The sequence below is a fragment of the Ursus maritimus genome, unplaced genomic scaffold (genome assembly GCF_017311325.1).
Source record: "Ursus maritimus isolate PB19 unplaced genomic scaffold, ASM1731132v1 scaffold_2, whole genome shotgun sequence".
NCBI classification, from domain to species: domain Eukaryota; kingdom Metazoa; phylum Chordata; class Mammalia; order Carnivora; family Ursidae; genus Ursus; species Ursus maritimus.
In genome coordinates this window covers 102,499,373-102,527,093 of record NW_024424452.1, presented here as the reverse complement: position 1 = coordinate 102,527,093, position 27,721 = coordinate 102,499,373, and the positions used below count along the sequence as shown (strand labels likewise).

General features: G+C 56.4%; 1 protein-coding gene and 1 pseudogene across 1 annotated transcript in view; one reads left to right on the top strand and one right to left on the bottom strand.

Moving 5' to 3' along the window:
- Nucleotides 1-23,852, bottom strand: part of ADORA1 (adenosine A1 receptor) — a 35,849-nt gene extending 11,997 nt beyond the window's left edge. Inside the window, exons 1-2 of the mRNA XM_040636483.1 lie at nt 23,599-23,852; nt 22,858-23,255 (exon numbers count right to left, since the gene is read on the bottom strand). Coding sequence (XP_040492417.1) covers nt 22,858-23,198 — 341 coding nt within the window. The 5' untranslated portion in view covers nt 23,199-23,255; nt 23,599-23,852. The remainder of the gene's footprint in view (nt 1-22,857; nt 23,256-23,598) is intronic.
- Nucleotides 23,197-27,721, top strand: part of LOC121103654 — an 18,193-nt pseudogene continuing 13,668 nt past the window's right edge.

Sequence of the window (27,721 nt, the reverse complement as noted above, 5' to 3'; positions counted from 1 at the left end):
CCCCCCCCCCCCCCCCGTCTCTGTGCTTCGGGCAGCTGTTAGATGTCCTTCCTGGCTTTACCTCCCAGCCAGCAGGCCCACCTCGGTTCCAGCTCTTCCCAGGGCTAACTTTCCCTCGTTGCTAATCCCTGGGTTTCCTCACTGGCCCCTTGACTTCTCAGATGCTTCATCACCTGCATAACCAATCCCTCTGCTGTAAGCACCTGAGTGATCCCTGAGTTCCAAGTTAGACCCCAGCGGCTCAGGAGCGAAGCCAGAGCGGGGAAGAACCGACGTAGTCATCATGAAGAACTCCCTGTCAGGGACAGCAGAGAACTGACCAGACTCTTAACAAATCTGTGTGAACTCGGGAGGGAGTGAGAGAGAAGCCGCATGGTTGGTTTGGAAAAGGCTAAACGTGACTCTGTTGGACGACAGGGGTGATGAAGTGTCCTGTCAACTGCCGAGGCCAGGACAGGGTCATTAGGCCTGGCTGGCCCTGTTCCCCAGTCACGTGGCCAGAGCACCGCCGAGAGCTGGAGCGGGGAGGGACAGCATGTTTCTGCACCCCTGCAGTTCGGAGAATCAGGAACCAAATCCTCTGCCTCTCCTTCCTTCATCCTCCGTGTCTGAGAAGGAGCAATGCTGCAGAGCTTGGTGCCCTCCCTCCTGCCTCCCTTTTTATCAAGGAGCTTGGCCTGGGTCTCCAGACCAGGGAAGTAAGGCTTTCAGACTATTAAACTACTTCCTGCAGAGAAATTCTTCCTCCCCAAGGAGAACAGGAAACCAGATACAATCAAAGGCGCTGGGCACACTCCAGGGGCCACAGATTTAATAGTAACGTTGCCCGGGGGAGTCTGGATCAGGGGTGGGGGGGGCTGATGTCTGGGTCCTAATCATCCTGCCTCGAGTCTTACTCCCCTCAGACCCTGTGGCATCAGCTACCATCTCCAATATCAGTGTCACCCATCTCCAAAAGGGAAATCCGTCTGACACCTCCAGGGCCAGCCTGAAGGCTACGGAGAGGAGGGGCAGACGCTCGGAGCTCCTTGAAAGAGAAGAGCTGGATAAATTGATTCCGTTATTAGTGTAAATGGGCCTTGGAAACAGCTCCTGCTCACTGGCTGGGGACAGAGAGCTCCACAGCCTGGTGGGAAGATAACTGAGGGCCCGTATGTGACTCCGGGACCAACAACCGCCCCTACCCTCTCCCTGCTTCAGACGCAGAGCCTCTTCCTTGCATCTGGCAGGGAGCAGAAAAAACCTAGCTCCTGTCCTCGGGAACGTTCTGTCCACCAGAGGGGTACAGCGCCTGCCCAAAGGGAGCCGCCAGTCCGGGGAGAGAGCAGCCTGGGCTGAAGTACACAGGGACGAAGGTCCCGGCGCGACCCCCGCACTCACAGGCTGCACAATGCCCGGCAACGCCTTGCGACAGAGCTCTCTGCTCTCTGGCTGTGTTCTCTCATCCTTACGAGGAGGGCTTTGGATTGGCTCAGAGCTCCAAAGGAGGCTCCTGGGGGTGGTGTGTGGGGAGCGGGTTCTCAGATTTGGGGGAGGCACAGTTTCCAACTATATCTGCCTGCCATCCCCAGTCCTGTCCCCCACACCGTCCAGGGTGAAGCAGGTCCCCATAGAGATGACGGAGACCCAGGGACGGCATCTGAAACAATGCCCTCGGGGATTTTGAGAGGCAGCCCCCCCACACACACACACAATGGGAAGCAGCTCTCTGACTCCCAAGGCCAGGTGGAGCCCCACAGCCCAGTGACCGGGTGGTCCTTAAGGAGGAGGACCTGATCGGGAAACTGGGGAAAGTGGGCCCAGCCCTCAGCCTTCCTGGCCATTTCCTGCCCTGAGACTTGATTCTCTCTGGCTCTCAGGTAAGGCCAGGATGGCAAAAAGACCAAGGCCAAATGGGCCCACCTGCCGTGGGTGACTTTCTGAGTCATCGGGTGGGTGGGACGGAAAAACCCGTCCTGTCTGCGTGCAGATTTAATGACCTGTGAGTGGCTGGCCCAGTGAGGCCTCACCATGATGACCACGGCGGGAAAGGGGCCAAATTCCTTTTCCAGCGAGGTGGAAAGACCTGCCTCTGGGGAAAGGGAGCCGATTGGATCGTGGTCTCTGCAGACAGTGGCCTCTGACAAGAGGCGGCCAAGGATCCTCCAGTCTGGCTGGCCCGTCGGCAGGGCGAGGGCAGGAGGGTCCCGGGAATGCACACCTCCCGGGGCCCAGAGCACAGAGGGGCCCGTGCTGCCCGTTGAGGGGTGCCTACCTGCACCGCAGGAACATCAGGACCCCTCAAAGAGGGACAGGGCTCTCCTCCAAGGCGGTGTGGGTCAGGAGACCCAGGTACTGGTCTGGGGGAGACCCTCCCCTTTGGGGCATCCGTGTCCTCATCAAGATGATGTGGGACTAAACCAGATGTGTCCCAAGCTCTGCAGGTCGTGTTTCCCTCTTCTGGAATGACCATCCTCTAGGGATGAGCTGAGCGTGGCACTCACAGAAGGGGAGGGTGCTGAGGACAAAACTCCTCTCCGAGTTTGGGGACGAGGGGCCCAGGGGCTGTGGTTGTGAGGCACCCACAAGTCCCCAGAAGGGAGCCCCTCCCCTAAGGTTTCACGCTCCAGCTCCGCGCCCCAGAACGAGGAAGATGGGCAGGAATCTAGGATGGAAAGAGAAAGAAGTAGATGGTGGTGGAATGCGTGAGTAAGGGACTGGCTGCTGGCTGAAGTGTGCTGTGGATCCCATCGGCCTTCAGACTGTAGCTCTGCCGGTTAACAGCTCGTGGCCTTGAGCAAGTCACCACCCCTCGAGCCTCAGTTCTGTCCTCAGCACAAGGGCTTGCAAAGACGTGCTTGGCAGGCTCACTGTGACCGTGGGGCTGGTGCGCTAACTCGCCCGGGCCCTGGGTACATAACAGCAGCTGGCGCCCAGCCTTATCACCTCGCCACACGGAGGACATCCCTGATTCCGCTGGAAAATACAGTCAGCTCCAAAAGAGATACAACACAGGTTGCAGGGCACAGATAAAAAAAAAAAAAGTGACTTGTTTCACTTTGGAAGACTGGTCACACGGCTTTAGTTTCTATTTTACAGCCAGCCCTCCCACCCAACCCAACCTTGGTACAGAATTAGCCTGTGTTCCTGATCCATCCGAGGTGGGGAAGGGGTGGGGTGTGGGAGCTCGCTCAGCCCAGCGCTACACCCCACACAGGGCCCTGGAGAAGGCGCACTCCCTGGCTGGGCCCAGCAAAGCTCTCTTAGGGGAAGTGGCCGGTGTGGAGGCTGAAGACAGGGGCAGGCCTGACTCGGGGAGCCCATGCCCTTTCTCCTTCCCCCCTTCTGGGCCCCTGGCCTGTCCGAAACCACGGTACTCAGCATCTGCGTGAAAGCCTATTTCCATCAAGGGACGATAATGTCACCCCCAGCAGGGAGACCCCATGCAGACTCCAGAGCAGCCCAAAGGCAGTAGCCTGGCTGGGACCCAGGAGCCGAGCCTTCTGCACAGGTGCCGAGCCTGGAGTCACAGGCAGTGCCCCTTCCGGACTCTCCCCGGCCTAGGAGACAGGGCTGCTCACCCTGGGGAGGCAACTGTTCTCACAGGGCGTGGGTTCTTTCTCTGTTTCTGCTGCCTGGGCCTTTGGGGCTTCCTAAAGTTATACTCTCTCCTCTAGAAAAGATGTGACAGATGGCAGGATGTAGGAGGACAGAGAGGACGGGGGGAGTTCTCCACCTTGGAAATCTTCCCAAAGAGTCCACTCCCACCATCAGGCCTCCACTCCAGAGCGTCTACTTGTCTATCAGAAAGTCCTTCCTGGGTCTAACTTCAGTCCCTTCTGCTGCCTCACAACCCAAGGCGGTACTCAGCTCTTCGGACCTGGAAGCAGCTGCATATTCTCCCAGGTCCTGGTCTTTCTCCCCACCGGCACCCAGGTCAGTGGAGTTTGGAGCCCAAACCCACTAACAATAACAGCGGGAAGAATTCAGGCACTTTCCAGCAGTTGCTCCCCGGTGTCTCCTGCTGTTTTATTTGCCTCTAGTCTCACTGCATGCATGCATATTCACCCAGCCCCACATGGCCAAGTCCCAGGCCAGCCCCAGCCCAGCCCAGGCTCAGTCCTTCAGGGTCAGCAGCCACCCAGACAGCAGCACATGGGAGCCCTGGTCCTGTGCCCCTCCAGCCCCCCTGTATTGGCTCTGGTTGCCCCCTTTATTCTGCCCTAGACACAGAAAGGAGCTGGGAGACAGTGAGGGCCTGATGCAGTGGAAGGCTCACCCTGGGGGGGGATGCAAGGAGGGCCTAGATTCCCCTTCCCAGGACAGCAGGGGGCAGGAGATAGGATGTTGGATCTCCTGGGTCCCGGTTGGAGGCTGATGCCCTCCTCCTTCCCACGTGGGACAATAAGCTGAACTCTTTGTTTTCCTCTCCAGCGTAAGACTGCAAGTACCCCGAGAGCAGGACACAGGTGTGGTTCAATGTTATATTCCTAGCAGCTGCCACGTACTTGGCACACAGTAGCCCCCCAATAATACTTGCGGAAGGAAAATAGATTCATATAAGACGCTCAGTGAAAACCAGAGAAGGCAGAAAAAGATAGGGCAGGAGGAAGGAATAAGGAACAAACCCAATGACTAGAGAACAGTTACAAACATGGTAGATACTAATCTGATCCTATCAATAATCACTTTAAATGTGGCTCAAGGCGGAGGGAGGGTCAGAGGTCTGCCGGAGGCTCCAGCACCGGGTGCACACAGAGCAGCCGCCTTCCACAGGGTCTACAGGGTCCTCAGGTCCTGCCTCCGTCACCCGGCCCTGGCACGTTTAAGCCACTTAATGAGGTAGTTCCAGCAAGAGTCTAACCACACTTCCTCCTGCTGCAAGAGCAGCCCTTCTCCTCGCTGCCAGCCCTGGGTGGAGGTGGGGAACAGCCTGTTCTCTCGCTCTGCAGGGAGCTGGCCTGCACCCCTGCCGTCTGCACCGGGAGATCAGAGCAGCCTGAACTGCTGGCCGCGTCCCAGTGCAGGGGTCTGGCGAGGCAGCCTCTCGGAGGGCCGATCGATACACTCATTTTCCGTCACTCCCACTTCTGCAAAGCCCTATAAATCACTCACGTGCGCCACGACCCTGGACGGGGGAATCTCACATCATGATGTGTGGGGGGGAGGGGGAAGCTTATTAAATCAAAGCCTTCTTTTTCCATCTACCATTCACGAAAACTTCAAAGTGCCGTGCTCAGAGCTGGAAAAAGAAAACACAGAGAGCTGGCGGTACTGGGCCCTGGGGACTCGGCCAGGCAAGAATCAGGCCGGACACGCACCGCAGCCCCGGGGTGAGGGAGGTGGGGCTGGGGCTCCCGAAGTGGTTTCCCTGATACCAGTGCCGACCATCTGGGCCATTTGGAAGGTCCTCCTTCAGGGCCCCCAACATCGAAATCTTGCAGAGGCCTGACCACCCACACCTCTCCCTTCCCCGCCCTCCACGCTGGTCCTCACGTCTCTGCCCTTACCACACCAGTTGGCCAGGGAGCCAGAAGCTCCAGGCGACACAGCACTAGCAGACACTTGACGGGGCATTAGAGGGCCTGGCTTCGAACCAGATTCAAACCTGCTGCATTAGCAAATTGCATGACCCCCGCAGAATGCAAATTTCCGCATCTGTAAAATGGAGGTGAGATCTGCCCAGCCCAGCCCCCACTGTGCTCCCTGTGGCCATCTGGCACGGAGTTCTGCCCACAGTCTCTCCTTCCGTCTCTCCTCGGTCATCCCAGGAGACGGAGTGATCTGCCCAAGGTCCCAGAGCCGGCGGCTGGCACTGGAATGGCAACTCAGGTGGGCTGCCTCCAAAGGTAGTGTTTTGTGTTTCAGGAGGCTGGGAGGGAAGAGAGGACAGGGACCAGCGTCTTTCAGTCCTCAGTGTCCCATATTGTCTGAGCTTCGCAGACTAGAATATGCATGACGGGCAGGATCCAATGGCACTCAATACGATATCTGGCACAGAAGTAACCGTCCTCGCCCTTGTTTGGGGAGGAGGCCGAGTGAGGAGCCCAGAAAAAGGAAAGGCATTGTCTTTGATCCTAGAGGAAAGAGGAACACAGATCCCCGCCAGGTCCATCGAAATCCACTTGTGTGACCTGTTTCTCTTCATGAATGGCTACCTTCACCACGCAGAGAAAGCAAAGGCCAGGGGCCAGCACTGGAGAAAAAGGAGGGGAGAGAAGCTCCCCATCTTGGCAACCTGATAAAGACACAGCCCAGCACCGCTCGCAAAGTGCTTCCCAGCCAGTGATCTGACTTGTTGCAAACATCAGCTTGCCGGGTACACAAAGAGCGGATTGTTGCCATTTTGCAGATTGGAAAACTGAGGCCCAGGAAGGTTCAGTGAGTGCCCAAGGCCACCACTTGGCTGCTTAGTGTCTGAGCTGACACTGAACTCAGGCTCCTCTGACCCTGGCCCAGTGCCCTTCACAGGATGCACTCTAGCTGCGGATGGCAGAGAAGGTCCTTCTGAGCCCCTCCCAGGGCCCAGCCCAGGACCCAGCCCAGGGCTGCCTCTCTACCCCATCTCCACCCCTCTCACCTCCGTGGGATCATTTCTGCTGCCGTGATGCTGGCGACACCTCCGGATTTAGCTTCCCTGCCCTTGTGATTGAAGCAGTTGTGCAAACGAGCCCACGAAAGCCCTGGGGCTTGCGAGAAAGCAGGCAGGGCCTAGAGGAAACCAGGCGGCAGGCCAGGCCCGTGCCCACTGGCAGTCTCTGCCCCGGAAGCCGCAGCCATCTTAGCTCAGCCTGTGCTGACCTATCGTGCTCTGCAGAAGCTTGTGTTGTGTGTGCATCTCGGCCTAGAAGCTCCCTGAGGACGGTCGGGCTGTGGTGCCCAGCCTGGAAATCCCCGAGGACGGTGGCAGCGGGACTGGGCTATCTCACCAATGGCATCCGCTTTGCTATCTGGCGGGCACCAAGTTCCATTCTAAGTTTGGCTATTTATGAGCTGGGTAACCATTTTCAAGTGATTTACCTCCCTGGTCCCCTATTTCTTTATGTGTAAAATGATGCTGATCTCAGCCTTGCAAACTACAGAAAATTAAATACGCAGCCACAGAAGGCTCCCAGCGGGGCTCCGGCCCCTGAGGAGATGCTCGAAAGGCAGGCACTACCCCCTCGCCCCCACCAGCCTGCACGTCCCCTTCTTGGGGACCGTCTCGCCCTGGGCTTGGGGAGGAGCCTGGAGCAGGAAGGGAGGTGCCCAAGGCACTGGACCCAGAACAGGGATGGGATACACCTTTACCTGCGTGTAGGGCTTCGTGCGCCTCCCAGCCCTGCCACGCGGCCACTTCCCCAAGACCCAGCTCGCAAACGTCAGGCCTTGGCATGCACGTAAAGGTGTCAGCTGTCCACCCCCACCGCACCAGAGACGGAAGACACACACACACGCACACACAAACCCCATCATCCATCCATCGTCCTCCCTCCCACCTAACAGCAGGAAAGGGGAAGAACAAGCCCCATGATCCTGCAGGGAGATGTTGGGTTTACGTGTTCCTTTTCATGTCTAACAATGGACAAGCTCATGCGGGAGGTACTATTACTTCCGTTTTGGTTCAAAGCAATTGAGGCTGAGAGAGTTTGGCTAAGGTCAGAATACACAAGCAGCAGCAGCCAGACTGGGAGACCAGGGTGGCCAGCCTGGCAGGGAAGCAGGTGGGGGCCGTGAGTCCTCTCTGCCACTGGAGATGCAGGTCCTGTGGGGTGAGGGGAGGCGGCTTGTTCCGGTGGCAGACCAGGCCCTGAGATCTGGCCTCCTGGTTCCCAGCCCCCAGTCTCCCTCTGCACTGGCCGGATGGGGAAATCACGTCTCCCCCAGCCTCCCCTGGTTTGGGAGAAGCCTCCCTGTCCTTGATTCTCCTCACAGGTGTTTCACTGGAACATTTTTCTTCTTCAAGTCTTGCCTGCGGACTGAGCTCAGGTGCGGGCCACGTTCCGACAGGAAGAGCGGGGAGCGGGGCGGGAGAAGGCCCTTCCTCGCCCAAGTGACTCCAGCAGCGGGAGGAGACACCCTCTCCCGTGGGGTGAAAGCCCGGCACCAGCCTGCACATTCAAGTCGTTGCTGGTTCCTTCCCCGCCAACCTCAAGGCACGCCTCCCTGCCTGGTGTGGCCACAGGGAGCTTGGCGGTGTAGCCTCTGCTCTGCCCGCACGCCCCTGCCCGGGGAGCACGCTGGAGCCGGGAGCAGCAGGTGGCAGGCAGCATGGTTTGACACCCGAGAGGGAAGACGCTTTCTCTTTAAACAGCTCCAAAGGCAAACTTGGCTCCTGTGCCAGGCGTGCGGCAGCACCCACTTCCTGACCCTCCCCACCTCCTCGTGGCAGCTCCGTCTGGCTCCTGGGTTTCTGCTCCCCTCGCGCACCTGCAGCCTTGCAGAAAACATCAGCTCCTTCTGCTACCTCCGTGCCAGGCTATCAGGCCAGCCTTGGGCAGCACTTGGAACTACAGGCCAGAGAGCAGACTTGGGCTGGGGGTGGGGATCATGGTAACTCCTTCCTCCCCCGACATATATCCCATGCCACCGTATCCCCGAATAATGAAGCCATTCTCCCCTCGAATTCCAAGAACACTGCCTCACAGATAACTCTTTGCGGTAAGGATTGGAATTAGGCCCATTTTATAGATGGGAAAACTGAGATCCAAAGAGGGAAGTGATTTACCCCAAATCACCCAGAATAAGTGTTGGAGTCAAGGCTCAAATACAGATCTTTTCATTCATCCATTCAGATGTTCATTCAGCAACTCTTGCTACACTTAGCAGCTATGTGCCCGATAGCACGCTGTTCAACCTCACTGGGCCTCAGCTTCTCAGAAACTGTGGACATTAGGGCTATATTATACCACCAATGTCAAACACTGTTAGAGCCCCTAAAATTGTGCATGGATTTAAGTAAGAGAGTCCACTCCCTCTCCCTCTGCACCCCCCTCCCGCTTGCACTCTAAATAAATAAATAGAGTCCATATAAAATATTTAGCACAGGGCCTACCACATATTAGGTGCTCAAGGATCACTTGTTACTATTGCCATTCATTCATTAATTCATTGGGCCAGCCATCGGGTATCAAAACTGGGCGGAAAGCACGCTGGGCACTATGGAGACAGATGAATAGCCTTGGACCCGGCCCCCAAAACACACACACACACAAACTGTGCACAGGCAAATGAGGGAGATTACCTCCATGCAATTTGACAAGGGCTGTGTTTAAAGCCCTTGAAGAAGAGAATATGGGAACATGAAGGCAGATCAAGGAAGGCTTCCTGGAGGAGGTCTTATCTGAGCTGAGTATTAAAGAATTAGTAGGAATTAGACAAGAGAAGAGAAAAAAATAGCTTTCTTGGATGTGTGTGTGTGTGTGTGTGTGTGTGTGTGTGTGTGTGTGTGTTTGTGGTTAAGATGTGGTCTTACATGCTAAATCCCCTTCTTTTATCTTCTTCTCCAGACCAAGGACACACAGGGTAAGAAATGACTGGCCCGGAGGCAGGGAAAGTGAGTTTTGAGCACAGGAACAAGGAGGTATGGGGCTGAGTATCCTGGCTGGGGGAGTGACCTTGGCTTTGAGTGCCTGGGTGCAGGGCAGGCCTGCTCAGGCCTCTTGCTGCGTGGCAGCTGGTAAACTGTGTCTCACTACCAGACTGTGTGTCTGTGCCCTTGAGGACAGGACCTGTGTTGTCAGAAAACACTTGTTGACTTAAACCCATAAACTGTGTTCTTATGTCGAGGATTAATGGTGGGGGGTGGGGCTTGAGAACTGGAGGTTGGGGGCGGGCCACAAACAGGAAAGAGACTAGCCGGGCTGGGACTCTTGTCTGGGCCTCAGAGAGTGAGAGCTGGGATGGGGGTCGGGGGGAGCAAGCAGGGTCAAATGAAAGGTCTGGAAGCCCAGGGTATTATTTTTTATTTGTAAAGATAAAAATAAAAAGCTAGAACCCCTCCACACACACACACACACACACACACACACACACACACACTCCCACACAAGCACACATCCAGGTATGCACGCATGAATGCACACACACCCCACTGAGAGCCCGAAGCCACAGTGGCCATTACAGGTGGTGGTGGCAGAGGTGTCGCGCCTTCACACCCCTTGCTGTCTCGCTGCTCAGTCCCAGACCGTCAGCCCCTGGGGCCTGACACAGCCACTCTGAACGGTGTTTGTGTCTCTCCCCAGCCCTTGTCATCAAGGCAGCCCTCGGAGCCCAGGACACGGGGGGTGGGAGCTGTGTTTACTCTGCAGAACACAAGCCACCTTGGAGGTGTCCGCTGAGCACTGTGAGTCCACAAACACACTGAATGTTTCCCCTCCAGAGAGCAGTTACGGCGCCGCCGGCCCCCAGGGGATCTCTTGCTTCAGCTCCCTCAGATGCCAGCTCCTCGGGAGGACAAGGAGGGCTCGGGAGGGGCTGCTCACACCCTGCCTTCATAGGAACAGGGGCATGGGGACCAGAGGGACACAAGCTGGGGTCCAGAGACCAGGACTCTCCCTGCAACTTGCCGGGGAAGCTCTGGTGAGACCTTTTACGCCTCTGCACCCTGGCCCCCCGCCCTCCGATCTCTTGGGAATGTTTTAATGAAATAACCCTTCACGCTCCGGTACCTGCCTCTGTGGGAATACGCAAGATCAGACTGACTTCTTCCCAAGCCGGCCCCTCCATCTGCCCCCATGAGGCCTCCTTCCTCCACGCGAGCATGTTCTCATTCCTTCCCCGGACAGACACTGACTTGGCCACCTAGCAGGCGACCGCCGGGCCCGTGTTAGGTACTGGGATACAACGAGCCAGACAGATGGAGAGAACCACACCCTGCTCTCACAAGGCACACAACCCATTTGCCACGGACCGAAGCCCCGTGGGACCCCAGCGGTCACGTAACACGGAGCAGTAAACGAAAAAGGAGTTAGGATTACTGGACAAGAGCCCCCACTCACTGAGTACCTACACGTGCCAGTCCCTTAACACAGCTCATCTCTAGGCCTCCTGACAACCCTTGGAAGGAAGTACTAAGAAGCCTCTTTGGCAGAAGAGGAAGCGGAAGCTCAGAAAGGTTAAGTAAGCGCTCCAAAGTGGCAGAGCTCTAAGTGCCGGAACCGTCGGCCTGGGGAGACCGCTCTTACCCTTCATTCCGCTGATGTATCTCCGTAAAGCAGGGCAAGAGAGATGCCTCCCTGGAAAGGGGATCATTAAAAATATCTGGGGTAGGGGGACTTTTTTGCAAACAGACCTTCCCCTCTTGTGCCCGCAAGAGAACCATTGCCTGGTGAGTTCGCATTCCAGCTGGGTGGGTGTGCATCAGAGCTCCTGGTTCTGTTGGGATAGGCAAACAAAAGCACTGAGAAGCAGCTCTTGCCATGCTGTAGTCTGGGCCCCTCCTCAGGGTGGAGAGGGGGAATCAGAAACCAGTGGCTTCTGAGATCAGGCTGCATGCTGCCTGCCGCGAGGTCCGGCCTTCGGTGCCCATGCCAACCCTGCCAACTGTCCTGCAAGGCGTTCTCTGCTGCACGAGGCAAAAGGAGACTGCTTCTTCATGGCAGAAGAGACAGGGCTTCTCCGAGCAGCCCCGGGCACCAGAGACCTGGATGGGGCTCCCCTGCCCCACCTGCTCTGCCCATCAGGGCGGGGCCAGAGCGGATACTGGCTCGCTGCTTTGTGACTGACCGTCTCTCCACTGCTTTAGCGGAAACTGCACTGCTCAGGGCCCCACCATGGTTCTGGGGGGACCCTGTTGTAGGGTGGGGGAGGGACAGCCACCGCACAGGGGATTGGCACAACCCACAGTGCCAGGCCTGGTGAGTGGCAGCAATGCGGGTAGGAACAGGGGCTCTGAGGCACACAGAGAGTCTGGGGACAGTGTCACCCGAGGGACACTGAGGATGGACAGAGACTCGGGGGCCTTAGCTATCCCAGAAGCCACTGTGTCTCATTCTGAATGGAGCCTGGCAGGAAGGAAGAAGCCCCAACTCTGCTATCTCCTTCTGGAAGCTTTAGGGAGCCCAAAGCCACACGTCCTTATTGACTGTGGTTCCAGCCTAAGAAAGCCAACGGCTTCCTAAGAAGTGGGAGGACAGTAGATGGAGTGACAGGAGGCACCCAGGAAGCTTGCTGGATATTTGAGTGGCCCCTTCCTCAAGGCTGTGTGGGGGAAGAAAGGGCCCACCTGCCGGACCCCATGAAGGGATAGAAGCTGGAGTGTACGAGCAAGAGAGAGAAGACCACCAGAGAACCCACTAGCATATCGCCTCCACTTGGGTCCGAATCTCCCTCCAGTTTCTTCCCTCCCCACACTCTCTCCAGAATCGGCACCACCATCTACCCAATGGCTTCAACCATGAACGTGGCAGTGACACTTGACCCCTTCTCCCTCTTTGCACACCCAGCCCATTGCCAGTTGGCTCTAATCTAACACACCCTAATTCTTTGCAGTTCCCTCCATCTCCGCTGCCTCCTGGGCTCCCTGCCCGCCCCCACCCCCACTGGTAGCCATGACCTCCTACAGTCTTCTCTTGCCCCGTTCAACCCATCCTCCACACAACAGGCAGGGTGACCTTTTTATGTTAATGTGCTGAATACACTGATTGAGTTTTTTCAATGTTAAACCAGCCTTAAATGCACGCAGTAAACCCTATTTGGTTGTGATGTATTAACCTTTCTATCTATCACTAGATTTGATTTGCTAATATTTCATTGACAAATCCTGACCTTTTCAAAATGTAATTTAGATTATGTCATTCCCTGCTTAAAGCACTCGGAGGCTTCATAGCGCACTTAGAATAAAATTCAAACCCTTAACCGTGAACCATAAGGCCTACAAGACCCTACCCAAGTCCTTGGGCACCTGTAGGTCTCCTTGGACACTGACTCAGGGTTTGGAGAAGCCAGAGCCAGCCGCAGAGAGGAGCAGGACGGCTTCCTTCCTTGAATTCTCCTCCAGTTATGATTGTAACCACCTGCTCGCTTATCTGTGGACTGGCCCTCTCCCTCCACCAGTTCCTAAGCCCCAGGGACCAGGGCCCACTCCATGACCGTGATGAGACACCTAGCGCCTGGCCCAGAATCTGGCCCTTCTGGGTGAATGCAGGAATGAACTCTCCCCCTTCTCCCATGCCTGCACCAATGCCGCTGAACACGGCTGGCGATAAGCACACAACCCCGTTGCTGGGATCTCCCTTTAGATTCAGCACCGTGAACTTCAGGTGGGCCCTTCATGCTACCCCCAGTTATACTCCTCTTCCCGAGTCTAGTCCCTCCCCCACTTCCAGAGAATTATTTCACACTTGCTACTCTCCCGACCGCCTCCTCCCGCATCCTCCCTCCCAGACGATGACCTTGCTTCCCACTTCCCAGAGAAAGCTGAAACACTCAGAAGAGAACTTCACCTCCCAGCATCTGTACCCACACACTCCGACTTCCTGCCTGATAGACGACCTCCATGCGCCTCTAAGCCAGCCCCTCTGCGTGGGTGCTGACCCTGCCGAACCAAAGCCGCCACCCCCGAAATTCTCTCCTTGGCTCCAACGTCAGCTTTGCAGTCTCTGCTGGATGGTTAGTCATCGGTACCCAAACGTCTTAACGTCCCTCCAATCTCAGAAAACAACACAAAACAAAATGCCTTGTTCCCACGTCTCCTGATGGCTTCTGCCCCATTGCTTTGTTCCCTTCGTAACAAAATTCTTCAAAAGAGTAATCTACGTCAACTGCCTTCAATTCCTTCCTCTTCTCTCTGGAGCTTTCTCTAGCCAAGCTTTCTGCTCCCACCACTCCACTGACACTGCTTTTGCTAAACCCAGTGGTAATTCTCAGTCCTCGTCTCACTGGATCCATGGCCAGCCACCCGCAACAGCCAATCCCTCTCTTCTCCTTGACATACTTTCCCAGCTCCGCCACCCGGGCGCCACACTCATTCCGGGCGCCACACTCACTCCGGGCTCTGGGTTTTCCTCCTACATCCACGTCTTCTCTTCCCTCTGACCTCTCAGTGCTCGGGCCTCATGCTTCGTCTCTTCTCTGTCTGTACTTTCGTTCTGAGGATCTCATCAGGGCTGCTTGGGGATGTATACACCATTGGCATGCAATGGCTCTCGTGTTTATATCCCCAGCCCACATCTCTCTCCTGCACTCCATCCTTGCACAGCCATCCACCCGCCCACTCAACATTCCAGAGCTACTTGACAGATACCCCAAACTCAATGTGTCCAAATCTGAACTCCGTTGCACACAAAACCCGGACCGCCCGGGAGCCTTTTCCCGCCTTATAATGCCAACTCCACCCTGCCAGCTGCTGAGGACTGAAAGTCTGGTCCTGCTCGCCTCTTCCTTCTCTCACATCCCGCACCCAATCCATAAGCAAATTCCTTGGCTCTTCAAAATACATCCAGAATTTTAACAAATCATCGTACATTCATACAATGGAATTCTAGCAATGAGAAAAAAACCCCACAAGCCATCCAACCAACAAAACTCCTACTGTCTCACTCAAGAACAGGGATGAATCCCAGACATCATTTGAAGCTTCAGAAGCCAGACACAAAAGAGACATACTACTGGATTCCCTTTATAGAAATTCAGGAACAGGCAAAATCAGTCTATGGGGATGAAGGTCAGAATGGTGGCGACCTTTCAGAGGGTATAGGAGGGACAAAAGGGAACCATCTGGAGTGCTGAGAGGCTGCAAATACTGATGGGGTGGTGGTCACATAGATACAGACAGCTACATGCAAAACTTCATTAAGCTACATGCTTAAGACGAAGCATTTCACTATATACACATGTCACCTCAATAAAAAGTGAACTTTGAAAAAGCGCATCCAGAACTCACCACCTCTCACCACCAGCGCAGCGCCGTTCTGTCTCAGGCCACCTCTACTGCAGAACTACCCAGACCCCTGCTTCCCCCTCCGGGGCCTTCGCAATACAGCAGCAGAGTGAGTCTTTAAAACCTAAGTCAAATCATGTGGCTTCTTTGCTCTAAACCCTGCAATGGCTCCCATTTCCCTCAGAATAAAAGCCAAAGTCCTTCCAGCAGCCTCCGAGTCAGTAGGTCATGACCTTTCCAGTCCTGTCTTCGGCCCCTCTCCCCCTTTATCACTCCACCCCAGCGGCACAGACCTCCTTGCCAGTCCCCCAAACCCTTCAGGTCTCTTCCTTGCCTAGGACCTTCGCTCTAAGCATTTCCTCTGCGTGAAATGTTCTCCTAATATCTGCGCAGCTTTGTCCCTCCCCTCTAAGGTTTTGCTCAAACGGCACCTTCTCAAGGGAGCCTCCGTGGCCACCCCATTTAAAACTGCAACCCTTTACGGGGCGCCTGGGGGGCTCAGTCGGCTAAGGCTAAGCGTCTGCCTTCGGCTCAGGTCATGATCTCTGGGTCTCAGGTCATATCTCAGGGTCCTGGGATGGAAACTGTGTCAGGCTCCCTGCTCAGTGGGGAGCCTGCTTCTCCCTCTCCCTGCCCCCCACCCCCGCTCCTTCTCCCTCTCCTCCCCCCCCTCCCCACACCCTGTCCGTGGTCACTCGCTCTCCCTCTCTCTCTCTCAAATAAATAAATAAAATCTTAAAACAAAACAAAACAAAAACTGCAACCCTTTCTCCCCACCCCCACCCTGGCAACCCCAATCCCATTTAGCCTGCTCTTTTCCTTTTCCCATCGGCTCGGGTCTACCTTCTAACACTCTGCATATCAGGTATTGTGGTTAATACTTAGCATCTGTCCTCCATCCCACTAGAATGCAGACTCTAGGGGGAATCTTTGTTTTGTTAACAAACGTATCCTGAGTATCTGAGTATCTGTAACAATGCCTGGCACAGAGGAGGCATAAGGTAAATGTTTGCTGAATGAATGAATGAATGAATGAATGAATAGATCTATCTATATCAGGGCTCTGTATGAGAACAAGAAAGGGTAACCAGTTGCCCCACTCTCCCAGGACAGAGAAGTTCTGGAGGCAGGCGGCAGGAAGACAGTCCCGAAGGGCCTCTCCCGCGTGACCGAGGCTGCAGAGGGTGTGGGTGGAGTGAAGTCCAGCTGCGCCCCCCAGGCACTGCAAGGTGTCAGGTACCAGTCTCCTGACACCCCCACTCCCACTCCAGGCAGGTTGGGAGTTTGTCCTCGACCACCTTGGTCTGCAGGAATCCACAATTTCAAGTGGCTGAGAGCCTCCAGATGGAAGGACCAGACCAGCCCGCTCATCTTTGTATCTGCAGGTGCAAGGCCTGCACAGTGCCTGGGACATGACAGGGGCTCCAAGTCAGTTTATGACATAGCTGTGTGGAAGCCACCATCTCCTTGACCTTATACTTCCACTCCTGCCAGGGATAAAACTCCCAGGGTGAGGAGCAATGTAGGAGAAGTTTCCTCATCTCCTCTTCTTCAGGGTCAGGGAAGGCCCTTGCCACTGCCTCCACCTCCCTGCCCACCCCCAAGCCAGTATTTCCAAGGGGGCAGGAATGCCAAGGCCCACCCACCCACCTGCCCCCTCTTCCTCTCCCATCCCACCATGACCCACCAGCCTCTTCTTTGCCCTACAGCAGCTGGCAGGCTCCTCTGGGCTTGAGTTAAAGAGGCTGAGGCTGAAGAGGTCATTCACACAGCCCAAGGAGCCATCCGTCCTCCTTCCTCTCTGCTCTGTGCCCACCCTGCCAAATGCGGACAACTAGGAAGAGCCACGCTCCAAGCCTCTCCCCGGGGAGCTGCTCTCCTCACCAAGACGCAAAGAAACAGGATGGCCAGGCCTCAGGGAATAGAGACTAGGTAATGAGAAGGAGGCCGGGCCAGCCAGTCCCGCCCTGTCTAGCCCAGAAGGGCAAATGGGCAGAGGGGTACCAGACGCACCTCTGGGGGTCGGCAGTGTCCATGAACTTGGGCAGGAGGAGTGGGGAGAAGTGGAGTAAAGAGAGAGGAGAAATATTTAACCTCATTTAAAAATCCTGGTAGTTGGAAGCTGTGCTCTGTACCGGAAGGCACACCCAGGGCTCTGGGCTTGGCCCTGACCGCACAAACAAGGTGAATTGTGGGTACCATTGTAGTGTTGATCGTAATTACACAAAATCAGTCACAATCCAAACAGCTAAAAATGTAAGAATGAAGAAGTAAGACATGAAATTCATTTATTCAAAAAATGTGTCCAGCATGCCTACTCTGGGCCGGGCACAGAGGATACGAACACAGATGGGGTCCTGGCTCTCTTGCTGTGTAGCCGGCTCAGAAAAACCACCTGGACCATAAGGAACTGGGAAGAAGTGGATACAGCCTGAGTCCCTAACAGAGGAGCCTGGCCCGGTCCAGGTGGAGAGGGGGTCAGAGATGTCCTCCCAGAGGAGGGGCTGTGTTAGCTGAGACCTAAAGGATGAACAAAAGACAATCCAATATTTTACCCTCATAAAATTCTTACAAAATCATTCTTATTGACATAGGGAAATACTTATAACACAGTAAGTAAATAAAGTGGGATATAGAGCCACACATGCTCTCTACCATGTAAAAATTATATTTCTCTCTATAGAGAAAGACACAGATATATAGAGATACAGCTATATATAGATACATGTGGAAAAATTTTCTGGAACACCAAAATGTTAACACTAGTTATCTGTAGGTGGTGGAATTACTGGTGACTTTATCATCTGTATTCTTCCCCATATTTCTCAACATTTTCACCATGCGCGTGGATTGCTTTCGTGCTCAGAAATGAATATCAAATGTCAGGGCACGGCCTCTAAGGTTCCACCCCTTGAGCCTTGGTGGAGGGGTTCTCTAGACGGCATCGTGGCCATTCCCCTGCTTCCAAGCTGCACTAACACCTGGGCAACGGTTCCTAAAGCCCTGGGAGGCCTCCTGGAAGGAGTTCCGATGCCAGCTGGGGGAAGCTTTCTTTCGTCCTTGAAACTCATCCAGATTTGTCTCCACTAAATCTACGTCCCCCCTGCACTCGGCAGGCTCTTTAGCACCCGAAGGTCAGCCCTCATTCAAAGACATTTCCCTTTTCATCTCAAGGGGACAGCCTCTCTTCACTTTCTCCCTCAAAGCCCACCACTGATTTGCTGACTTATCCTGGGGAGGCTGCCTGCTCTGTTCTGTTCCTTCAGGAGGGGCCATTGTCAAGGGCTCCTCCTGCCCGAGCCTTCTCCATCAGAGGCTGGGGATGGAGAATCAGAATTGGGAGGAGGAAAGGGCTAGAGACGGAGTGACCTTGAGCTGAAGCCCTGGGTCCCTGCTGTTTCCCCTTCTGCAAGTGTGAGGAAGTCAAGCTGCAGGGCTCCTCTCCCCCCAGCCACTCGAGGCCTGTGACTCACCCCCCCACCCCCAGTAGGGGAGCTGGAGACAGCCTACCACCCCTGAAACAGACGGCACCATAGAGAACAATTGTTCTGGGACCCTGAGGCCACAGCCGGTCGCCTGCCGGGGTACAAGCACAGGAGACACTTGGGGTATCAAAAAAGACCCAGGCTCACCGGGTGGGAAAGGCTCACTTGATTTCTAACAGCAAACATGTCCTAATCTACCAGATTTCTCCGTTGCCCCGGCACGCTGGCCTCCAACGCTTTCTGCTGGGCTCCCCCGGGTCAGCAGCCCAGTTGGGCCGGCCTCCAGCTGTGGACAGAAGCCGGCCTGCCAGCGGCTCCCCTGCCCACTGGAGTGAAGGTGAGGAGGTCTGAGAGGGAGGCGCCCAGCACGGCCGTGCAGAGCGCAGAAGCCATTGGCAAAGATCAGAGGAGAAAAATCACCCCACTGACAGCCTTGAGGAAACTCCATAAATCCCACAGCTTCGTGGGGCTGATTCAAGATACATATGTTCTCCCTGGTTACAGACATCTGCTAGACAGGCCCGGATTCAAATCCTGTCTCTGCTCCTGACAAAGTGTTTGTCTGGGCAAATCACTGAACCGCCCTGGCCCTCAGACTTCAGTCTTTCTACAGACGCGTCAATAGAATGGGGATAGCAATGCGGTCTACTAGTGAGAGGCTAGGAACCCTAAACGCAATGAAGCATGTAAACAGAAACAACACGTGACACTGTGCCTGGCTCAGAACCACCAGAAGCTAGAAAACACAACCCAACACAACCGTCCCAGGGTCTCAACACCACATCGGCAGGAGTCATGATAAGGAAGAACCACACAGTGCTGAAAGGAAGCTCAGAGGCCTCAGACCTAGTCCCTTCACCAAACAGATGAGGTGGGGGTTGGGGCTCAGAGAGGTTGAATAGTTTCGCCAAGGACGCACAGTTAGGTGGTAACGGAGCAAGGCTCAGACTCAAGGTTTTCTGACTCCCAGACGCCCACCACCCCTTCACGCCACCCCAACCTCTCTGGCCACAGGCAGCCCTTGCTCAGGGCACCCCACCCCCTAACCAGCCCCCTGGAGAAGGCCACAGAGTGCCACCAAAGAAACTCAGGGGAGGGGCGGTGGAAGAATGCTGGAGATTCCCTAGAAGTAGGAGCTCAGGGGAATAGGGTCTGGATTAGCAGGCCAGCGTGGTGCTATGCAAATAAAATACAAAACACATGTAAATGACCACAGGTTATTGACAAATCAATAATTCAAGCTCTCTTTCTTTCTTTCTTTCTTTCTTTCTTTCTTTCTTTTTTGTAACTGGATCATACTATGTGATGTGAAGCTTTTTTCTCCTTTGGCTTTTTGCCAAATGGAATGAAATAAAATTTGTGGTTGGCTGACCAAACCATGCTTTGCTTGGTGAGGGGCCCAAGCTAACTGCTATCACCGGGCCGCCCCACAGATGCCCCACCAGCGCTCTGTCAATAGTCCTCCCCAGTGTCCACAGCCTCTGCCTCTGCCTGGCTTGTCAGGGCAGCAAGCCAAGTGCGGGGGGCGGGGGGTGGGGGGGGGTGGAGAACCTCTGGCTGAGAGATGCTCTCCCGGGCCCAGCAGCCTGCTGACTCTGACTGCGCAGGGAGGACCATGCTGTTCCTCCTGCAGGGGGACCCGGGGGCCAGGGCCTGGAGTGGCCCAGCCAGTCAGCCCAGCCTCAAGGATCCTGGCTTTAGGACCTAGACCCCAGCCGTCTTTGTCCCCTGAGAAGACTCCTGTCCACAGGACAGGACACTCCCAGGCACTGCCGGGGTGTGGTTCCAAAGGACCGGCCTGAACTGTTGGGCAGCTGTGGTCAGATCCCTGAAGGAGAATGGAGGGGAGGTCTAGTTCCCAGCAAGAAGGCTAGAGGTTAGACATCTGGAAGGCCTGACGGAGGCTCAACCCTGTAGGTTCTGAAAACTCATCCAATTCAACTGACATTTACTAAGTGTCTGCCTTGTGCCAAACACGGAGCCAGGCATTCTGGAGAACTTGCAGAAAGGGACAACAGGCAGTTGCTGCTCACTGCCCCGAACACACTGACAATCCACCAAGGAGGAAGAAACATGTACAAATAGAACTTAACACTATTTTGAAACCTGCCTGGAAATGCGGTGTGTGTGTGCGCGCATGCACGCATATATGGGGGAGCGTATGTGCTACTGGACAAGAGCACGAGTGTGCAGGGGGTGGGGCACGGGGCTTGCTTATTCACATCCGCTTTGAGGCATGTGTTAACAATGTCGATAGGGCTACACACATAAACATACCACTTACGGCTTGCAGGTGATACTAAGCGCATTAGATGGTACTAAGTGTTTTCTAGATAGTTTATTATATTCTTCCAATCATTTTAGGAAGAAGGTACTGTTATTTTTTTAAATGATACTTATTCATTTTTTAAAGATTTTATTTATTAATGAGCAAGCACAAGCGGGAGAGAGGGAGAAAGAGGCTTCCCGCCGAGCAGGGAGCCTGATGCGGGACTCGATCCCAGGACCCCAGAATCATGACCTGAGACGAAGGCAGATGCTTCAACAACTGAGCCCCCCAGGCACTGGAAGAAGGCACTATTATTAATGTCCCCTTTTATACATGAGGAAATTGAAGCTTCACAAGGTGAAGAAGGGGCTTTCCCAAGGTCACACAGCTAGGAACTTATAGCTAAGATTCGAACCCAGGCCTGTATTCTCCGCCTCTAGGCAGCCCCCTGCTTCGGCCCTCAAGACAGCTCCCCAAGACCCCCAGCTCCCGGAGGCCGGAGCAAGAAGCAACCACAGCCACCCCCTGGAAGACCGAGCGTGCCGTCCTGCTGGCACAGCCACCCCCATCCCCCACAGGGCGAGTAGGGCACATTCTGCAGGCCTGCGACCTCTGTCACATCGGGATCGGGCCTTCGGTTCACCTTGGCACCCGCTCAGCAGACTGTTTCTCGAGCGGCCCTCCTGCGTCTGCATATCTGAGTGAGTTTCCTAAGGTGGCAACACCTTGTTATAATGGTCCGGCTCAGACGCCCAGGCCGCTCTAATGGGCCGAGACCCGCTTCCTCTGCACGGCCCAGCCACGACCTGGGACCAATGGCAGCAGGGGGCCCCTCCACAGCGGGGCCTGCAGGGGACTTCAGGGCCCCCTTCTCTGCCTCCCCCTGTCCCCTGAGCAGCAGTCTTCACCCACCTCCCCTGGGAAACGAGGTCATGAGGGAGGTACACAGGGCATGTCGGAGACTGGCATGTCGGTGCCGGGACAGGGGGAGTCAGGAAGGAAGGTGGGAAATCCAGGCTGCGCTCCCAACCAGCTTCGGGAGACCCTGTCGGTCTTTCCGAAGTTTCTCCTTTACCAGTTCCTACTCCACCGCCCTTAGAGGATCACAGAGAGGACAGGAGAACAGTGGTGCATGAAGAAAAGCTTCGAGAAGGTAAACGTGCACAAATGTAACACACACGGGAGAGATGTGGGCGCCTGGGCCTGCCCGGGCAAGCTGCCAAGTGAGGCCAGAGGCCCCGTGTCCCAGATATGGAAGCTACTCTGGGAAAGGCAGGTGCCAGAGATGGCCAGATCTCCCGGTAGGAAGGGAATCTACTGGTGGTAACCAGACTCAAAGAAGGGGCCAGCACGCCTCACAAGTGTCCCAGCAGGACCAGCACGGACTGGCAGCGCGCCCGGGCATTCACTGGCACTTGGTGGCCCAGGCAGTGCCTGGTGACGAGATTATGGCCTGGCAGGCCCCAGCGTGGACCGGACACCCGCCTGAAGACTGCCACTGTCAGGCCACCCACCCTGGCGCTGCCTGGGCCCAGCATTAGCTCCCCTGCGGTGCCTGACAAAGCCACACACAGCTTAGCAACAGAACAGGGACCGTAAGGGCGGGCACCTGCATCTCTCCCCGCTCCTGCCTGCAACAGAGATCCCGTAAGTGGAAGTTGGGCAGAGGTAATCAGGCGCTTGGGTTCAACCGGACAGGGCTGGAGGGTGGAGCTGGCTGCCGCCGATGCCAGAAAACAGGAGAGCTGAAGAGTGTGTTCGGGAAGCCTGCCCGGGGCTGGCTGGAGAAGCAGATCTCCTGCCCCTGGTAGGCCACCCTCCGGACACCCCACTCTAGCCATCTGCTTGGCCCCTTCCCCATCCCCAGTTGGGTGGAGTTCAGTTTATTCCCACCCATCACTTACTGTGACCGTGTTGGTGGCCCCCCTCCAACCCCCCCACTCCCACCCCAGGCTGAACAGGCAGCCTCGGCTTCCCCGGGCACGTCAGGGGAACAGCAGCAGCTTCGGCTCTGGGGTCCTGGGCACTGCCAGGTTCCCATTCCTCCAGCTACCTAGCCCCCCACTGCTTCCACTGCGGCTCAGCCTGGCACTGTAGAGGGGACAGGAAGGCAGAGTGAGGGCTGGCACACAATGGCCCAGGGACTATCTGGCTTCCGTGGGGTCTTCTGCTCTACCTTTTGTCCTCTCTAGATGGCCCTGGAGCCACCCAGCATGGGGCGCAGGGTGGGGCGCAGCGGGTACCTTCAGCGGTTCTGGACTCACCGGAGGGGGATCTTGACGCGGAGGTAGCGGTCCACGGCGATTGCCAGCAGGGCCAGGATGGAGCTCTGCGTGAGGATGAGGACAGGGCAGGCGACCATGAGGCAGGTGTGGAAGTAGGTCCGTGGCCCAATGTTGATGAGGATGGCTAGTGGGATGACCAGAGCGCCCACCGCCACATCAGCCACCGCCAGCGAGACGATGAAGCAGAAGGTGGCATCCCGCAGCGCCTGGTTCACCTTCACCGCCCAGATCACCAGCACATTCCCGGGCACAGAGACCAGGGCGATGAGCACCTCGATGCCAATGTAGGCGGCCTGGAAGGCCGAGATGGAGGGCGGCATGGCAGGCACGGGCCAGGCACATCAGCGGACGGGCACCAAGGGTCAGGAGGCAGGTACCTGTGGTCACGGAAGCCTGGGGTGGGGAAGCCTGCCTGGGAGGGGCAGGGGGAGCCCAGGTAGCTCGGCCACTCCCGCTGCCTTTTGGAGCAGTACCCCACTTGGCACACCTGGTGCCTGCCCAGGCTGGCGGGGAACCCTGGCCCTTTCTCTGCCTAATCTTTGTCCCCTCCCCTTATCATCCCTAGAGGTTCCATTCAACAACTTAAAATAGCAGTGCTCACTCCTCCACTGGCTTTTTTATCAGGTGTGAGGCAGCTCCCTGGGCACGCACACACCCCACAGGGGTCCCTGTGCCTGGCTCTGCCCACCCATCCCACAGAAGAGGCTGCAGGGAGCTCACCATCCTGCCCGCTGGCCACCAGGGGGTCCCGGAGGCGGTGCCCAAAGTTCTGGGCACCTGGCGGCGCGCAGAGCTGCGGGGCCGCGCCGGGCAGGGCTGGGCTCCAGGCACCGCGCGGCGGCTCATCGTCCTCCGGCTCCCGCCGCAGCTCTCCCAGCCCGGCCTTTCAAGCAATCACATGGTGCGGCGGAGGCTCGGCCCCGGGCGCTTTTAAAGAGGTAGCGCCCCGGTGTCGCACCTGGGACTGGGCTGGCAGGCGTGGGGCTGGGGGACGGAGCCCAGCCGCAGATCGGGGCGCCGGCTCCGCTTTGCCCGGCCGGAGCGCACACGTGCCCGGCGCCACCCACCCCGGGCACTGCTGGCGCCCGCCTCTCACAGCTCCCTGGTCCCGCTCCAGGGACCCTCCCAGGCCAGGGACTCTCGCCCGCTCCTGCCCCAAGGGGCATTCTGGCCTCCCCTCTCAGCCCTCTCCTGCATACCCACTGGGGAGCCCCGGGGGCGAACCAAGGCACAGACTTACCCAAGGTCACCAGAGCTGGCAGAGCTCCTAGCCACCTGAACGGTTGTGTCCCAGCACCCTCCCAGCTCGACGCCTTCGGCAGCAGCCCGCTCCGGGGATGCCTGGATGAGCCAGGGCCAGCCTGTCGGGTCCAGGGGGACGGTCGCTGGCTGGGACTCGACGCGGGCGCCGGCGCCTCCGTCGCCCCCGGCGCGGGAGCTGAGTGACAACCCGGCTCCGCACACCGGGAGGGGGCGGGGGCGGCGGCGGCACCCGCGGGCCCCTCCCTCCTCGCCCTCCGTCTCCTCCCCCACCCCCTCCTCTAAACAAAGGAAGTGATTCTGGGTGAGAAAAGCTGGGAAAATGTGAGCTTTTCGCAGGGTCTGGTGTGTGAATCCCGCGTCGGGAGTGGACAGACGGGCAGCCTCCCTGTGTTCACTGGCTCCCTTCTCAGTGCGTGATGCCGGGGAGCCCCGGTCTGGCTTCGGGCCACCCCTGCACCCGGCGTAGCATGGCCTCTCACCTGCAGGGCTCCAGGGTGCCCCCCACCCGAACCCCCGCCCCCAACAGTCAGCTAGAAGCCCCAGCACACGCTGCCACCTCTCACTGCTGAAACCCTGCTCTCCCATGAAACCAGCCCCTGCATATTCCCAGGAACTAACATCTTTCCAGAGCACATTACTTTGCAGGCTCTATCCTGAGTCATTATATTCATTTCTTCTCTATCTTTCAGAACTGCTTGCTCGTCTATTAGCAATGTCCATTTTACAAATGAGGGCACTGGGACTCAGAGAAGTGATCTACCTTCCTAAGATGATCTCGGCCACTGTCACCCCCTCTTGTGCCCCTTTCCTTTCCTCCCCCTCCCTCTTCATAGCACAGCACCTAAGCCAAAAGGTATCCAGTGCAACCCCCTCAGGTTATAGATGAAGAAGCAGACCTGGGGAAGGAGGGGACTTCCGCAAGATCACATGGCAAATCCTAAGGGGCCCAGAGTCAGAAACCAGACTCTTGACTCCTGACACAGTGCTCTCCACGCTGTGTCCCATCCTGATCCCTCGCGGCTGCCTCCTGCTGCAGTTACAGTTTAGGCGGCCCACTGGTATCCACCCAGGACCTCCTGGGGGCAGACTCTCACCCAGAACCCCGTGCCTTGCAGAGACCCTGATCTGAGAAAGCCTTGTTCGTGGATGTTAGAAGTGGGCCTGGGAGGGCAAAGAGAGTCAGGCTGTCAGGCAAAGATCAGGCCCACCGGGCCACACCCCGGCTCCTGCGGGCACTGCCCCCTTGTTGGATCTCCAGATAGCTAGAAAAAGGTTCTGCCCAGAGGAGGGTAAGCATACAGCTTCTGGGGAGGGGGTCTGTGCTGAAGCCCCAGTGGGGATGGGCTGGGGTGGGAAGCTGAGCCGCTGGAAGGAGGGGGTAAGGGCAGGTTGAATCTTCTGGGGGAGGAGGAAGAAAGCCGGCTTGGGGAAAGACCACTTCCATTTCTGCCTTTGGGGGGAGCAAGGAATCTGTGCCTCAGACAGCAAATTGCAGTCCTTCCCTGGAGCCCAGCTGGAGAAGCTAGGATGTGCCCACTCTCCTTTCCCCCTCCTTTCCCTCCACTTCCCCTGCAGACTTCCTCCACACTCCCAATGGCATCCCAACATTCTGCTTTGTCCCCACGGCACGTGAACACGCCAACCAGTGCGTCTGTCCCCCTGCCTTGAACCCTTGCCTTGGCCCAAGTTCTTTTGGGATCAAGGCTTTCTTTTGATTTTCACTCAGCCCCCTGATTTTCACCATGTAGCTGATAGAAAAACCCCAGGAAGACCCAGGCAGGTCTAGCTGGGGCTGGGGGTGGGGGGGAGGGAAGTGATGCATCACCCTATCTAACCTTCCAGCATCTTCAGCTCTGGAGGGCACCTGAGCTCTCCCCCAGTTCTTCTCACTGTGGGTGGCTGACATGGAGTGGATACGTTTGCGCAATACCTGTAGATCATGTTTTTCTTCAGTTCTGGGTGAAATGAACCGAAACCCTCTTCCCTTCTTTCCTCTCTCTCTCCCTCCCTTCCTCCCTCAACCTCTGCCTGTTCCCAGGGCCGGGCCTCCTGGGGGATTACACTGGCCTGTTTGAGAACAGAGCTGGCCCAGTCAGGGTCCATCCCAGAGAGCTGTTCTGGAAAAAAACACACTATCTCCTCAGAGTCGTTTGGGCAGGAGGGAGTGGGGGTGTCCATGGTAAACACAGTGCTCCTGGGCAGCAGAGCCATTTGGTGCCATGAAAAGAGCACTTGATTAAGAGTCAGAAGAGCTGGAGGCTGACTTCTAGGCCTTACTCTGCCACTCACTGGATGGGTGGTCCGGGCAAATCACGTTTCCTCCCTTGGCTTCTGTTTACCCATCGGTCAACTCAGGCAATTGACATCTTTCGTCCTCTCCTGCTCCAACAGCTGGTAAGTTCATTCCAAGGGGAGAGACATGGCCAAGATGGAGACCACGGGTGCTGGGCCTTTCTACCTAGAAACCTTGTGAGTCCTGACTACCCCATCTAGGGCAGATTCCAGGACTGAGAGGAAGAGAGTTTTGTGGCAGGAGAAGGGGGACATCAGAGGTCTGTAATGGGAAAAAGACAATGTGAGAAAGTGTAGGCAGAACAGGTGAAAAAAGATTCCCAGGATTTACATTGAGCCAAAAACTCTCTGGCTTTCCAAGTATGTCCAGGACCCCCTGACTAGATGACCCTCCCCAGACCGGGGGCCACTCCTGCTCTGCCAAGACATGACCCTCCAGGCTTTCCCCTCCTTGAACAGATGAGTCTTGGTTTCTTCATCCATAAAATGGGCATAGGAGTACTACCTCCCGCATAGCTGCGAGGGCTTAATGCGCTGACTTATGAGAGTGGCTGGAACAGATATTTTATCCACAAGACAAGTAGGCAGCACCAGGCAGCTGGAGTGGTGTCCGCAGTGGAAGGAGTAGGGGAATGCAAAATTCTCGAATTTGCTCTGTGCAGCCAGTCGTGCTAAATCCCACAGGTACCAGACTCGGGGCCCTTACAGGAAGCCAGTGAAAAGCTTTTTGTGGCTCAAGGGACAAGATAATATCACAGTGAGTCTAAATACTCCCAGGGCCTACCCTTCACCCCCTCGCCCCTTTACCTCTTGGTCCCACTTTTTTCCTTCCGGAGCCCCATCCTGGGCTTCTCCAGGCCCCTCACCCCTGCAGTCTCTGTGCTGAGGGCAGGGCTGTAGGGAGAAGAGGGAGGGCTGAAGTGTAGCCCCCCTGAGGGGCAACCTCACATGCCCTCCTTCCTAGAATTCTCCAAACTAGACAGGGAAGGGTCTGTCCAAGGAGGGAAGCCATTCCTGGGCACCCATTCTCAGGATACCAGCAGGAATGGGGTAGCGAGGCCAGCAAGGCCCCCAGAGAGGCCTGGGGGAGTGGATGAGGTTTAAGATTTGTCTCTTTCCCTTTCCAGCAGGGAGGAGGTTATTTTGGTCTCTGTGGTGTTTCTCAGCATTGTTCTGGGCAGTATGTGTACAAGGAGAAAGGGGAGGAGGGCTGAGCCAGGGCAGGCAGGTTGGAGGGGAAGGATTTCTGGATGGCTGGGAAGCCCCTGGCCTTCCCCCCCCCCCCCCC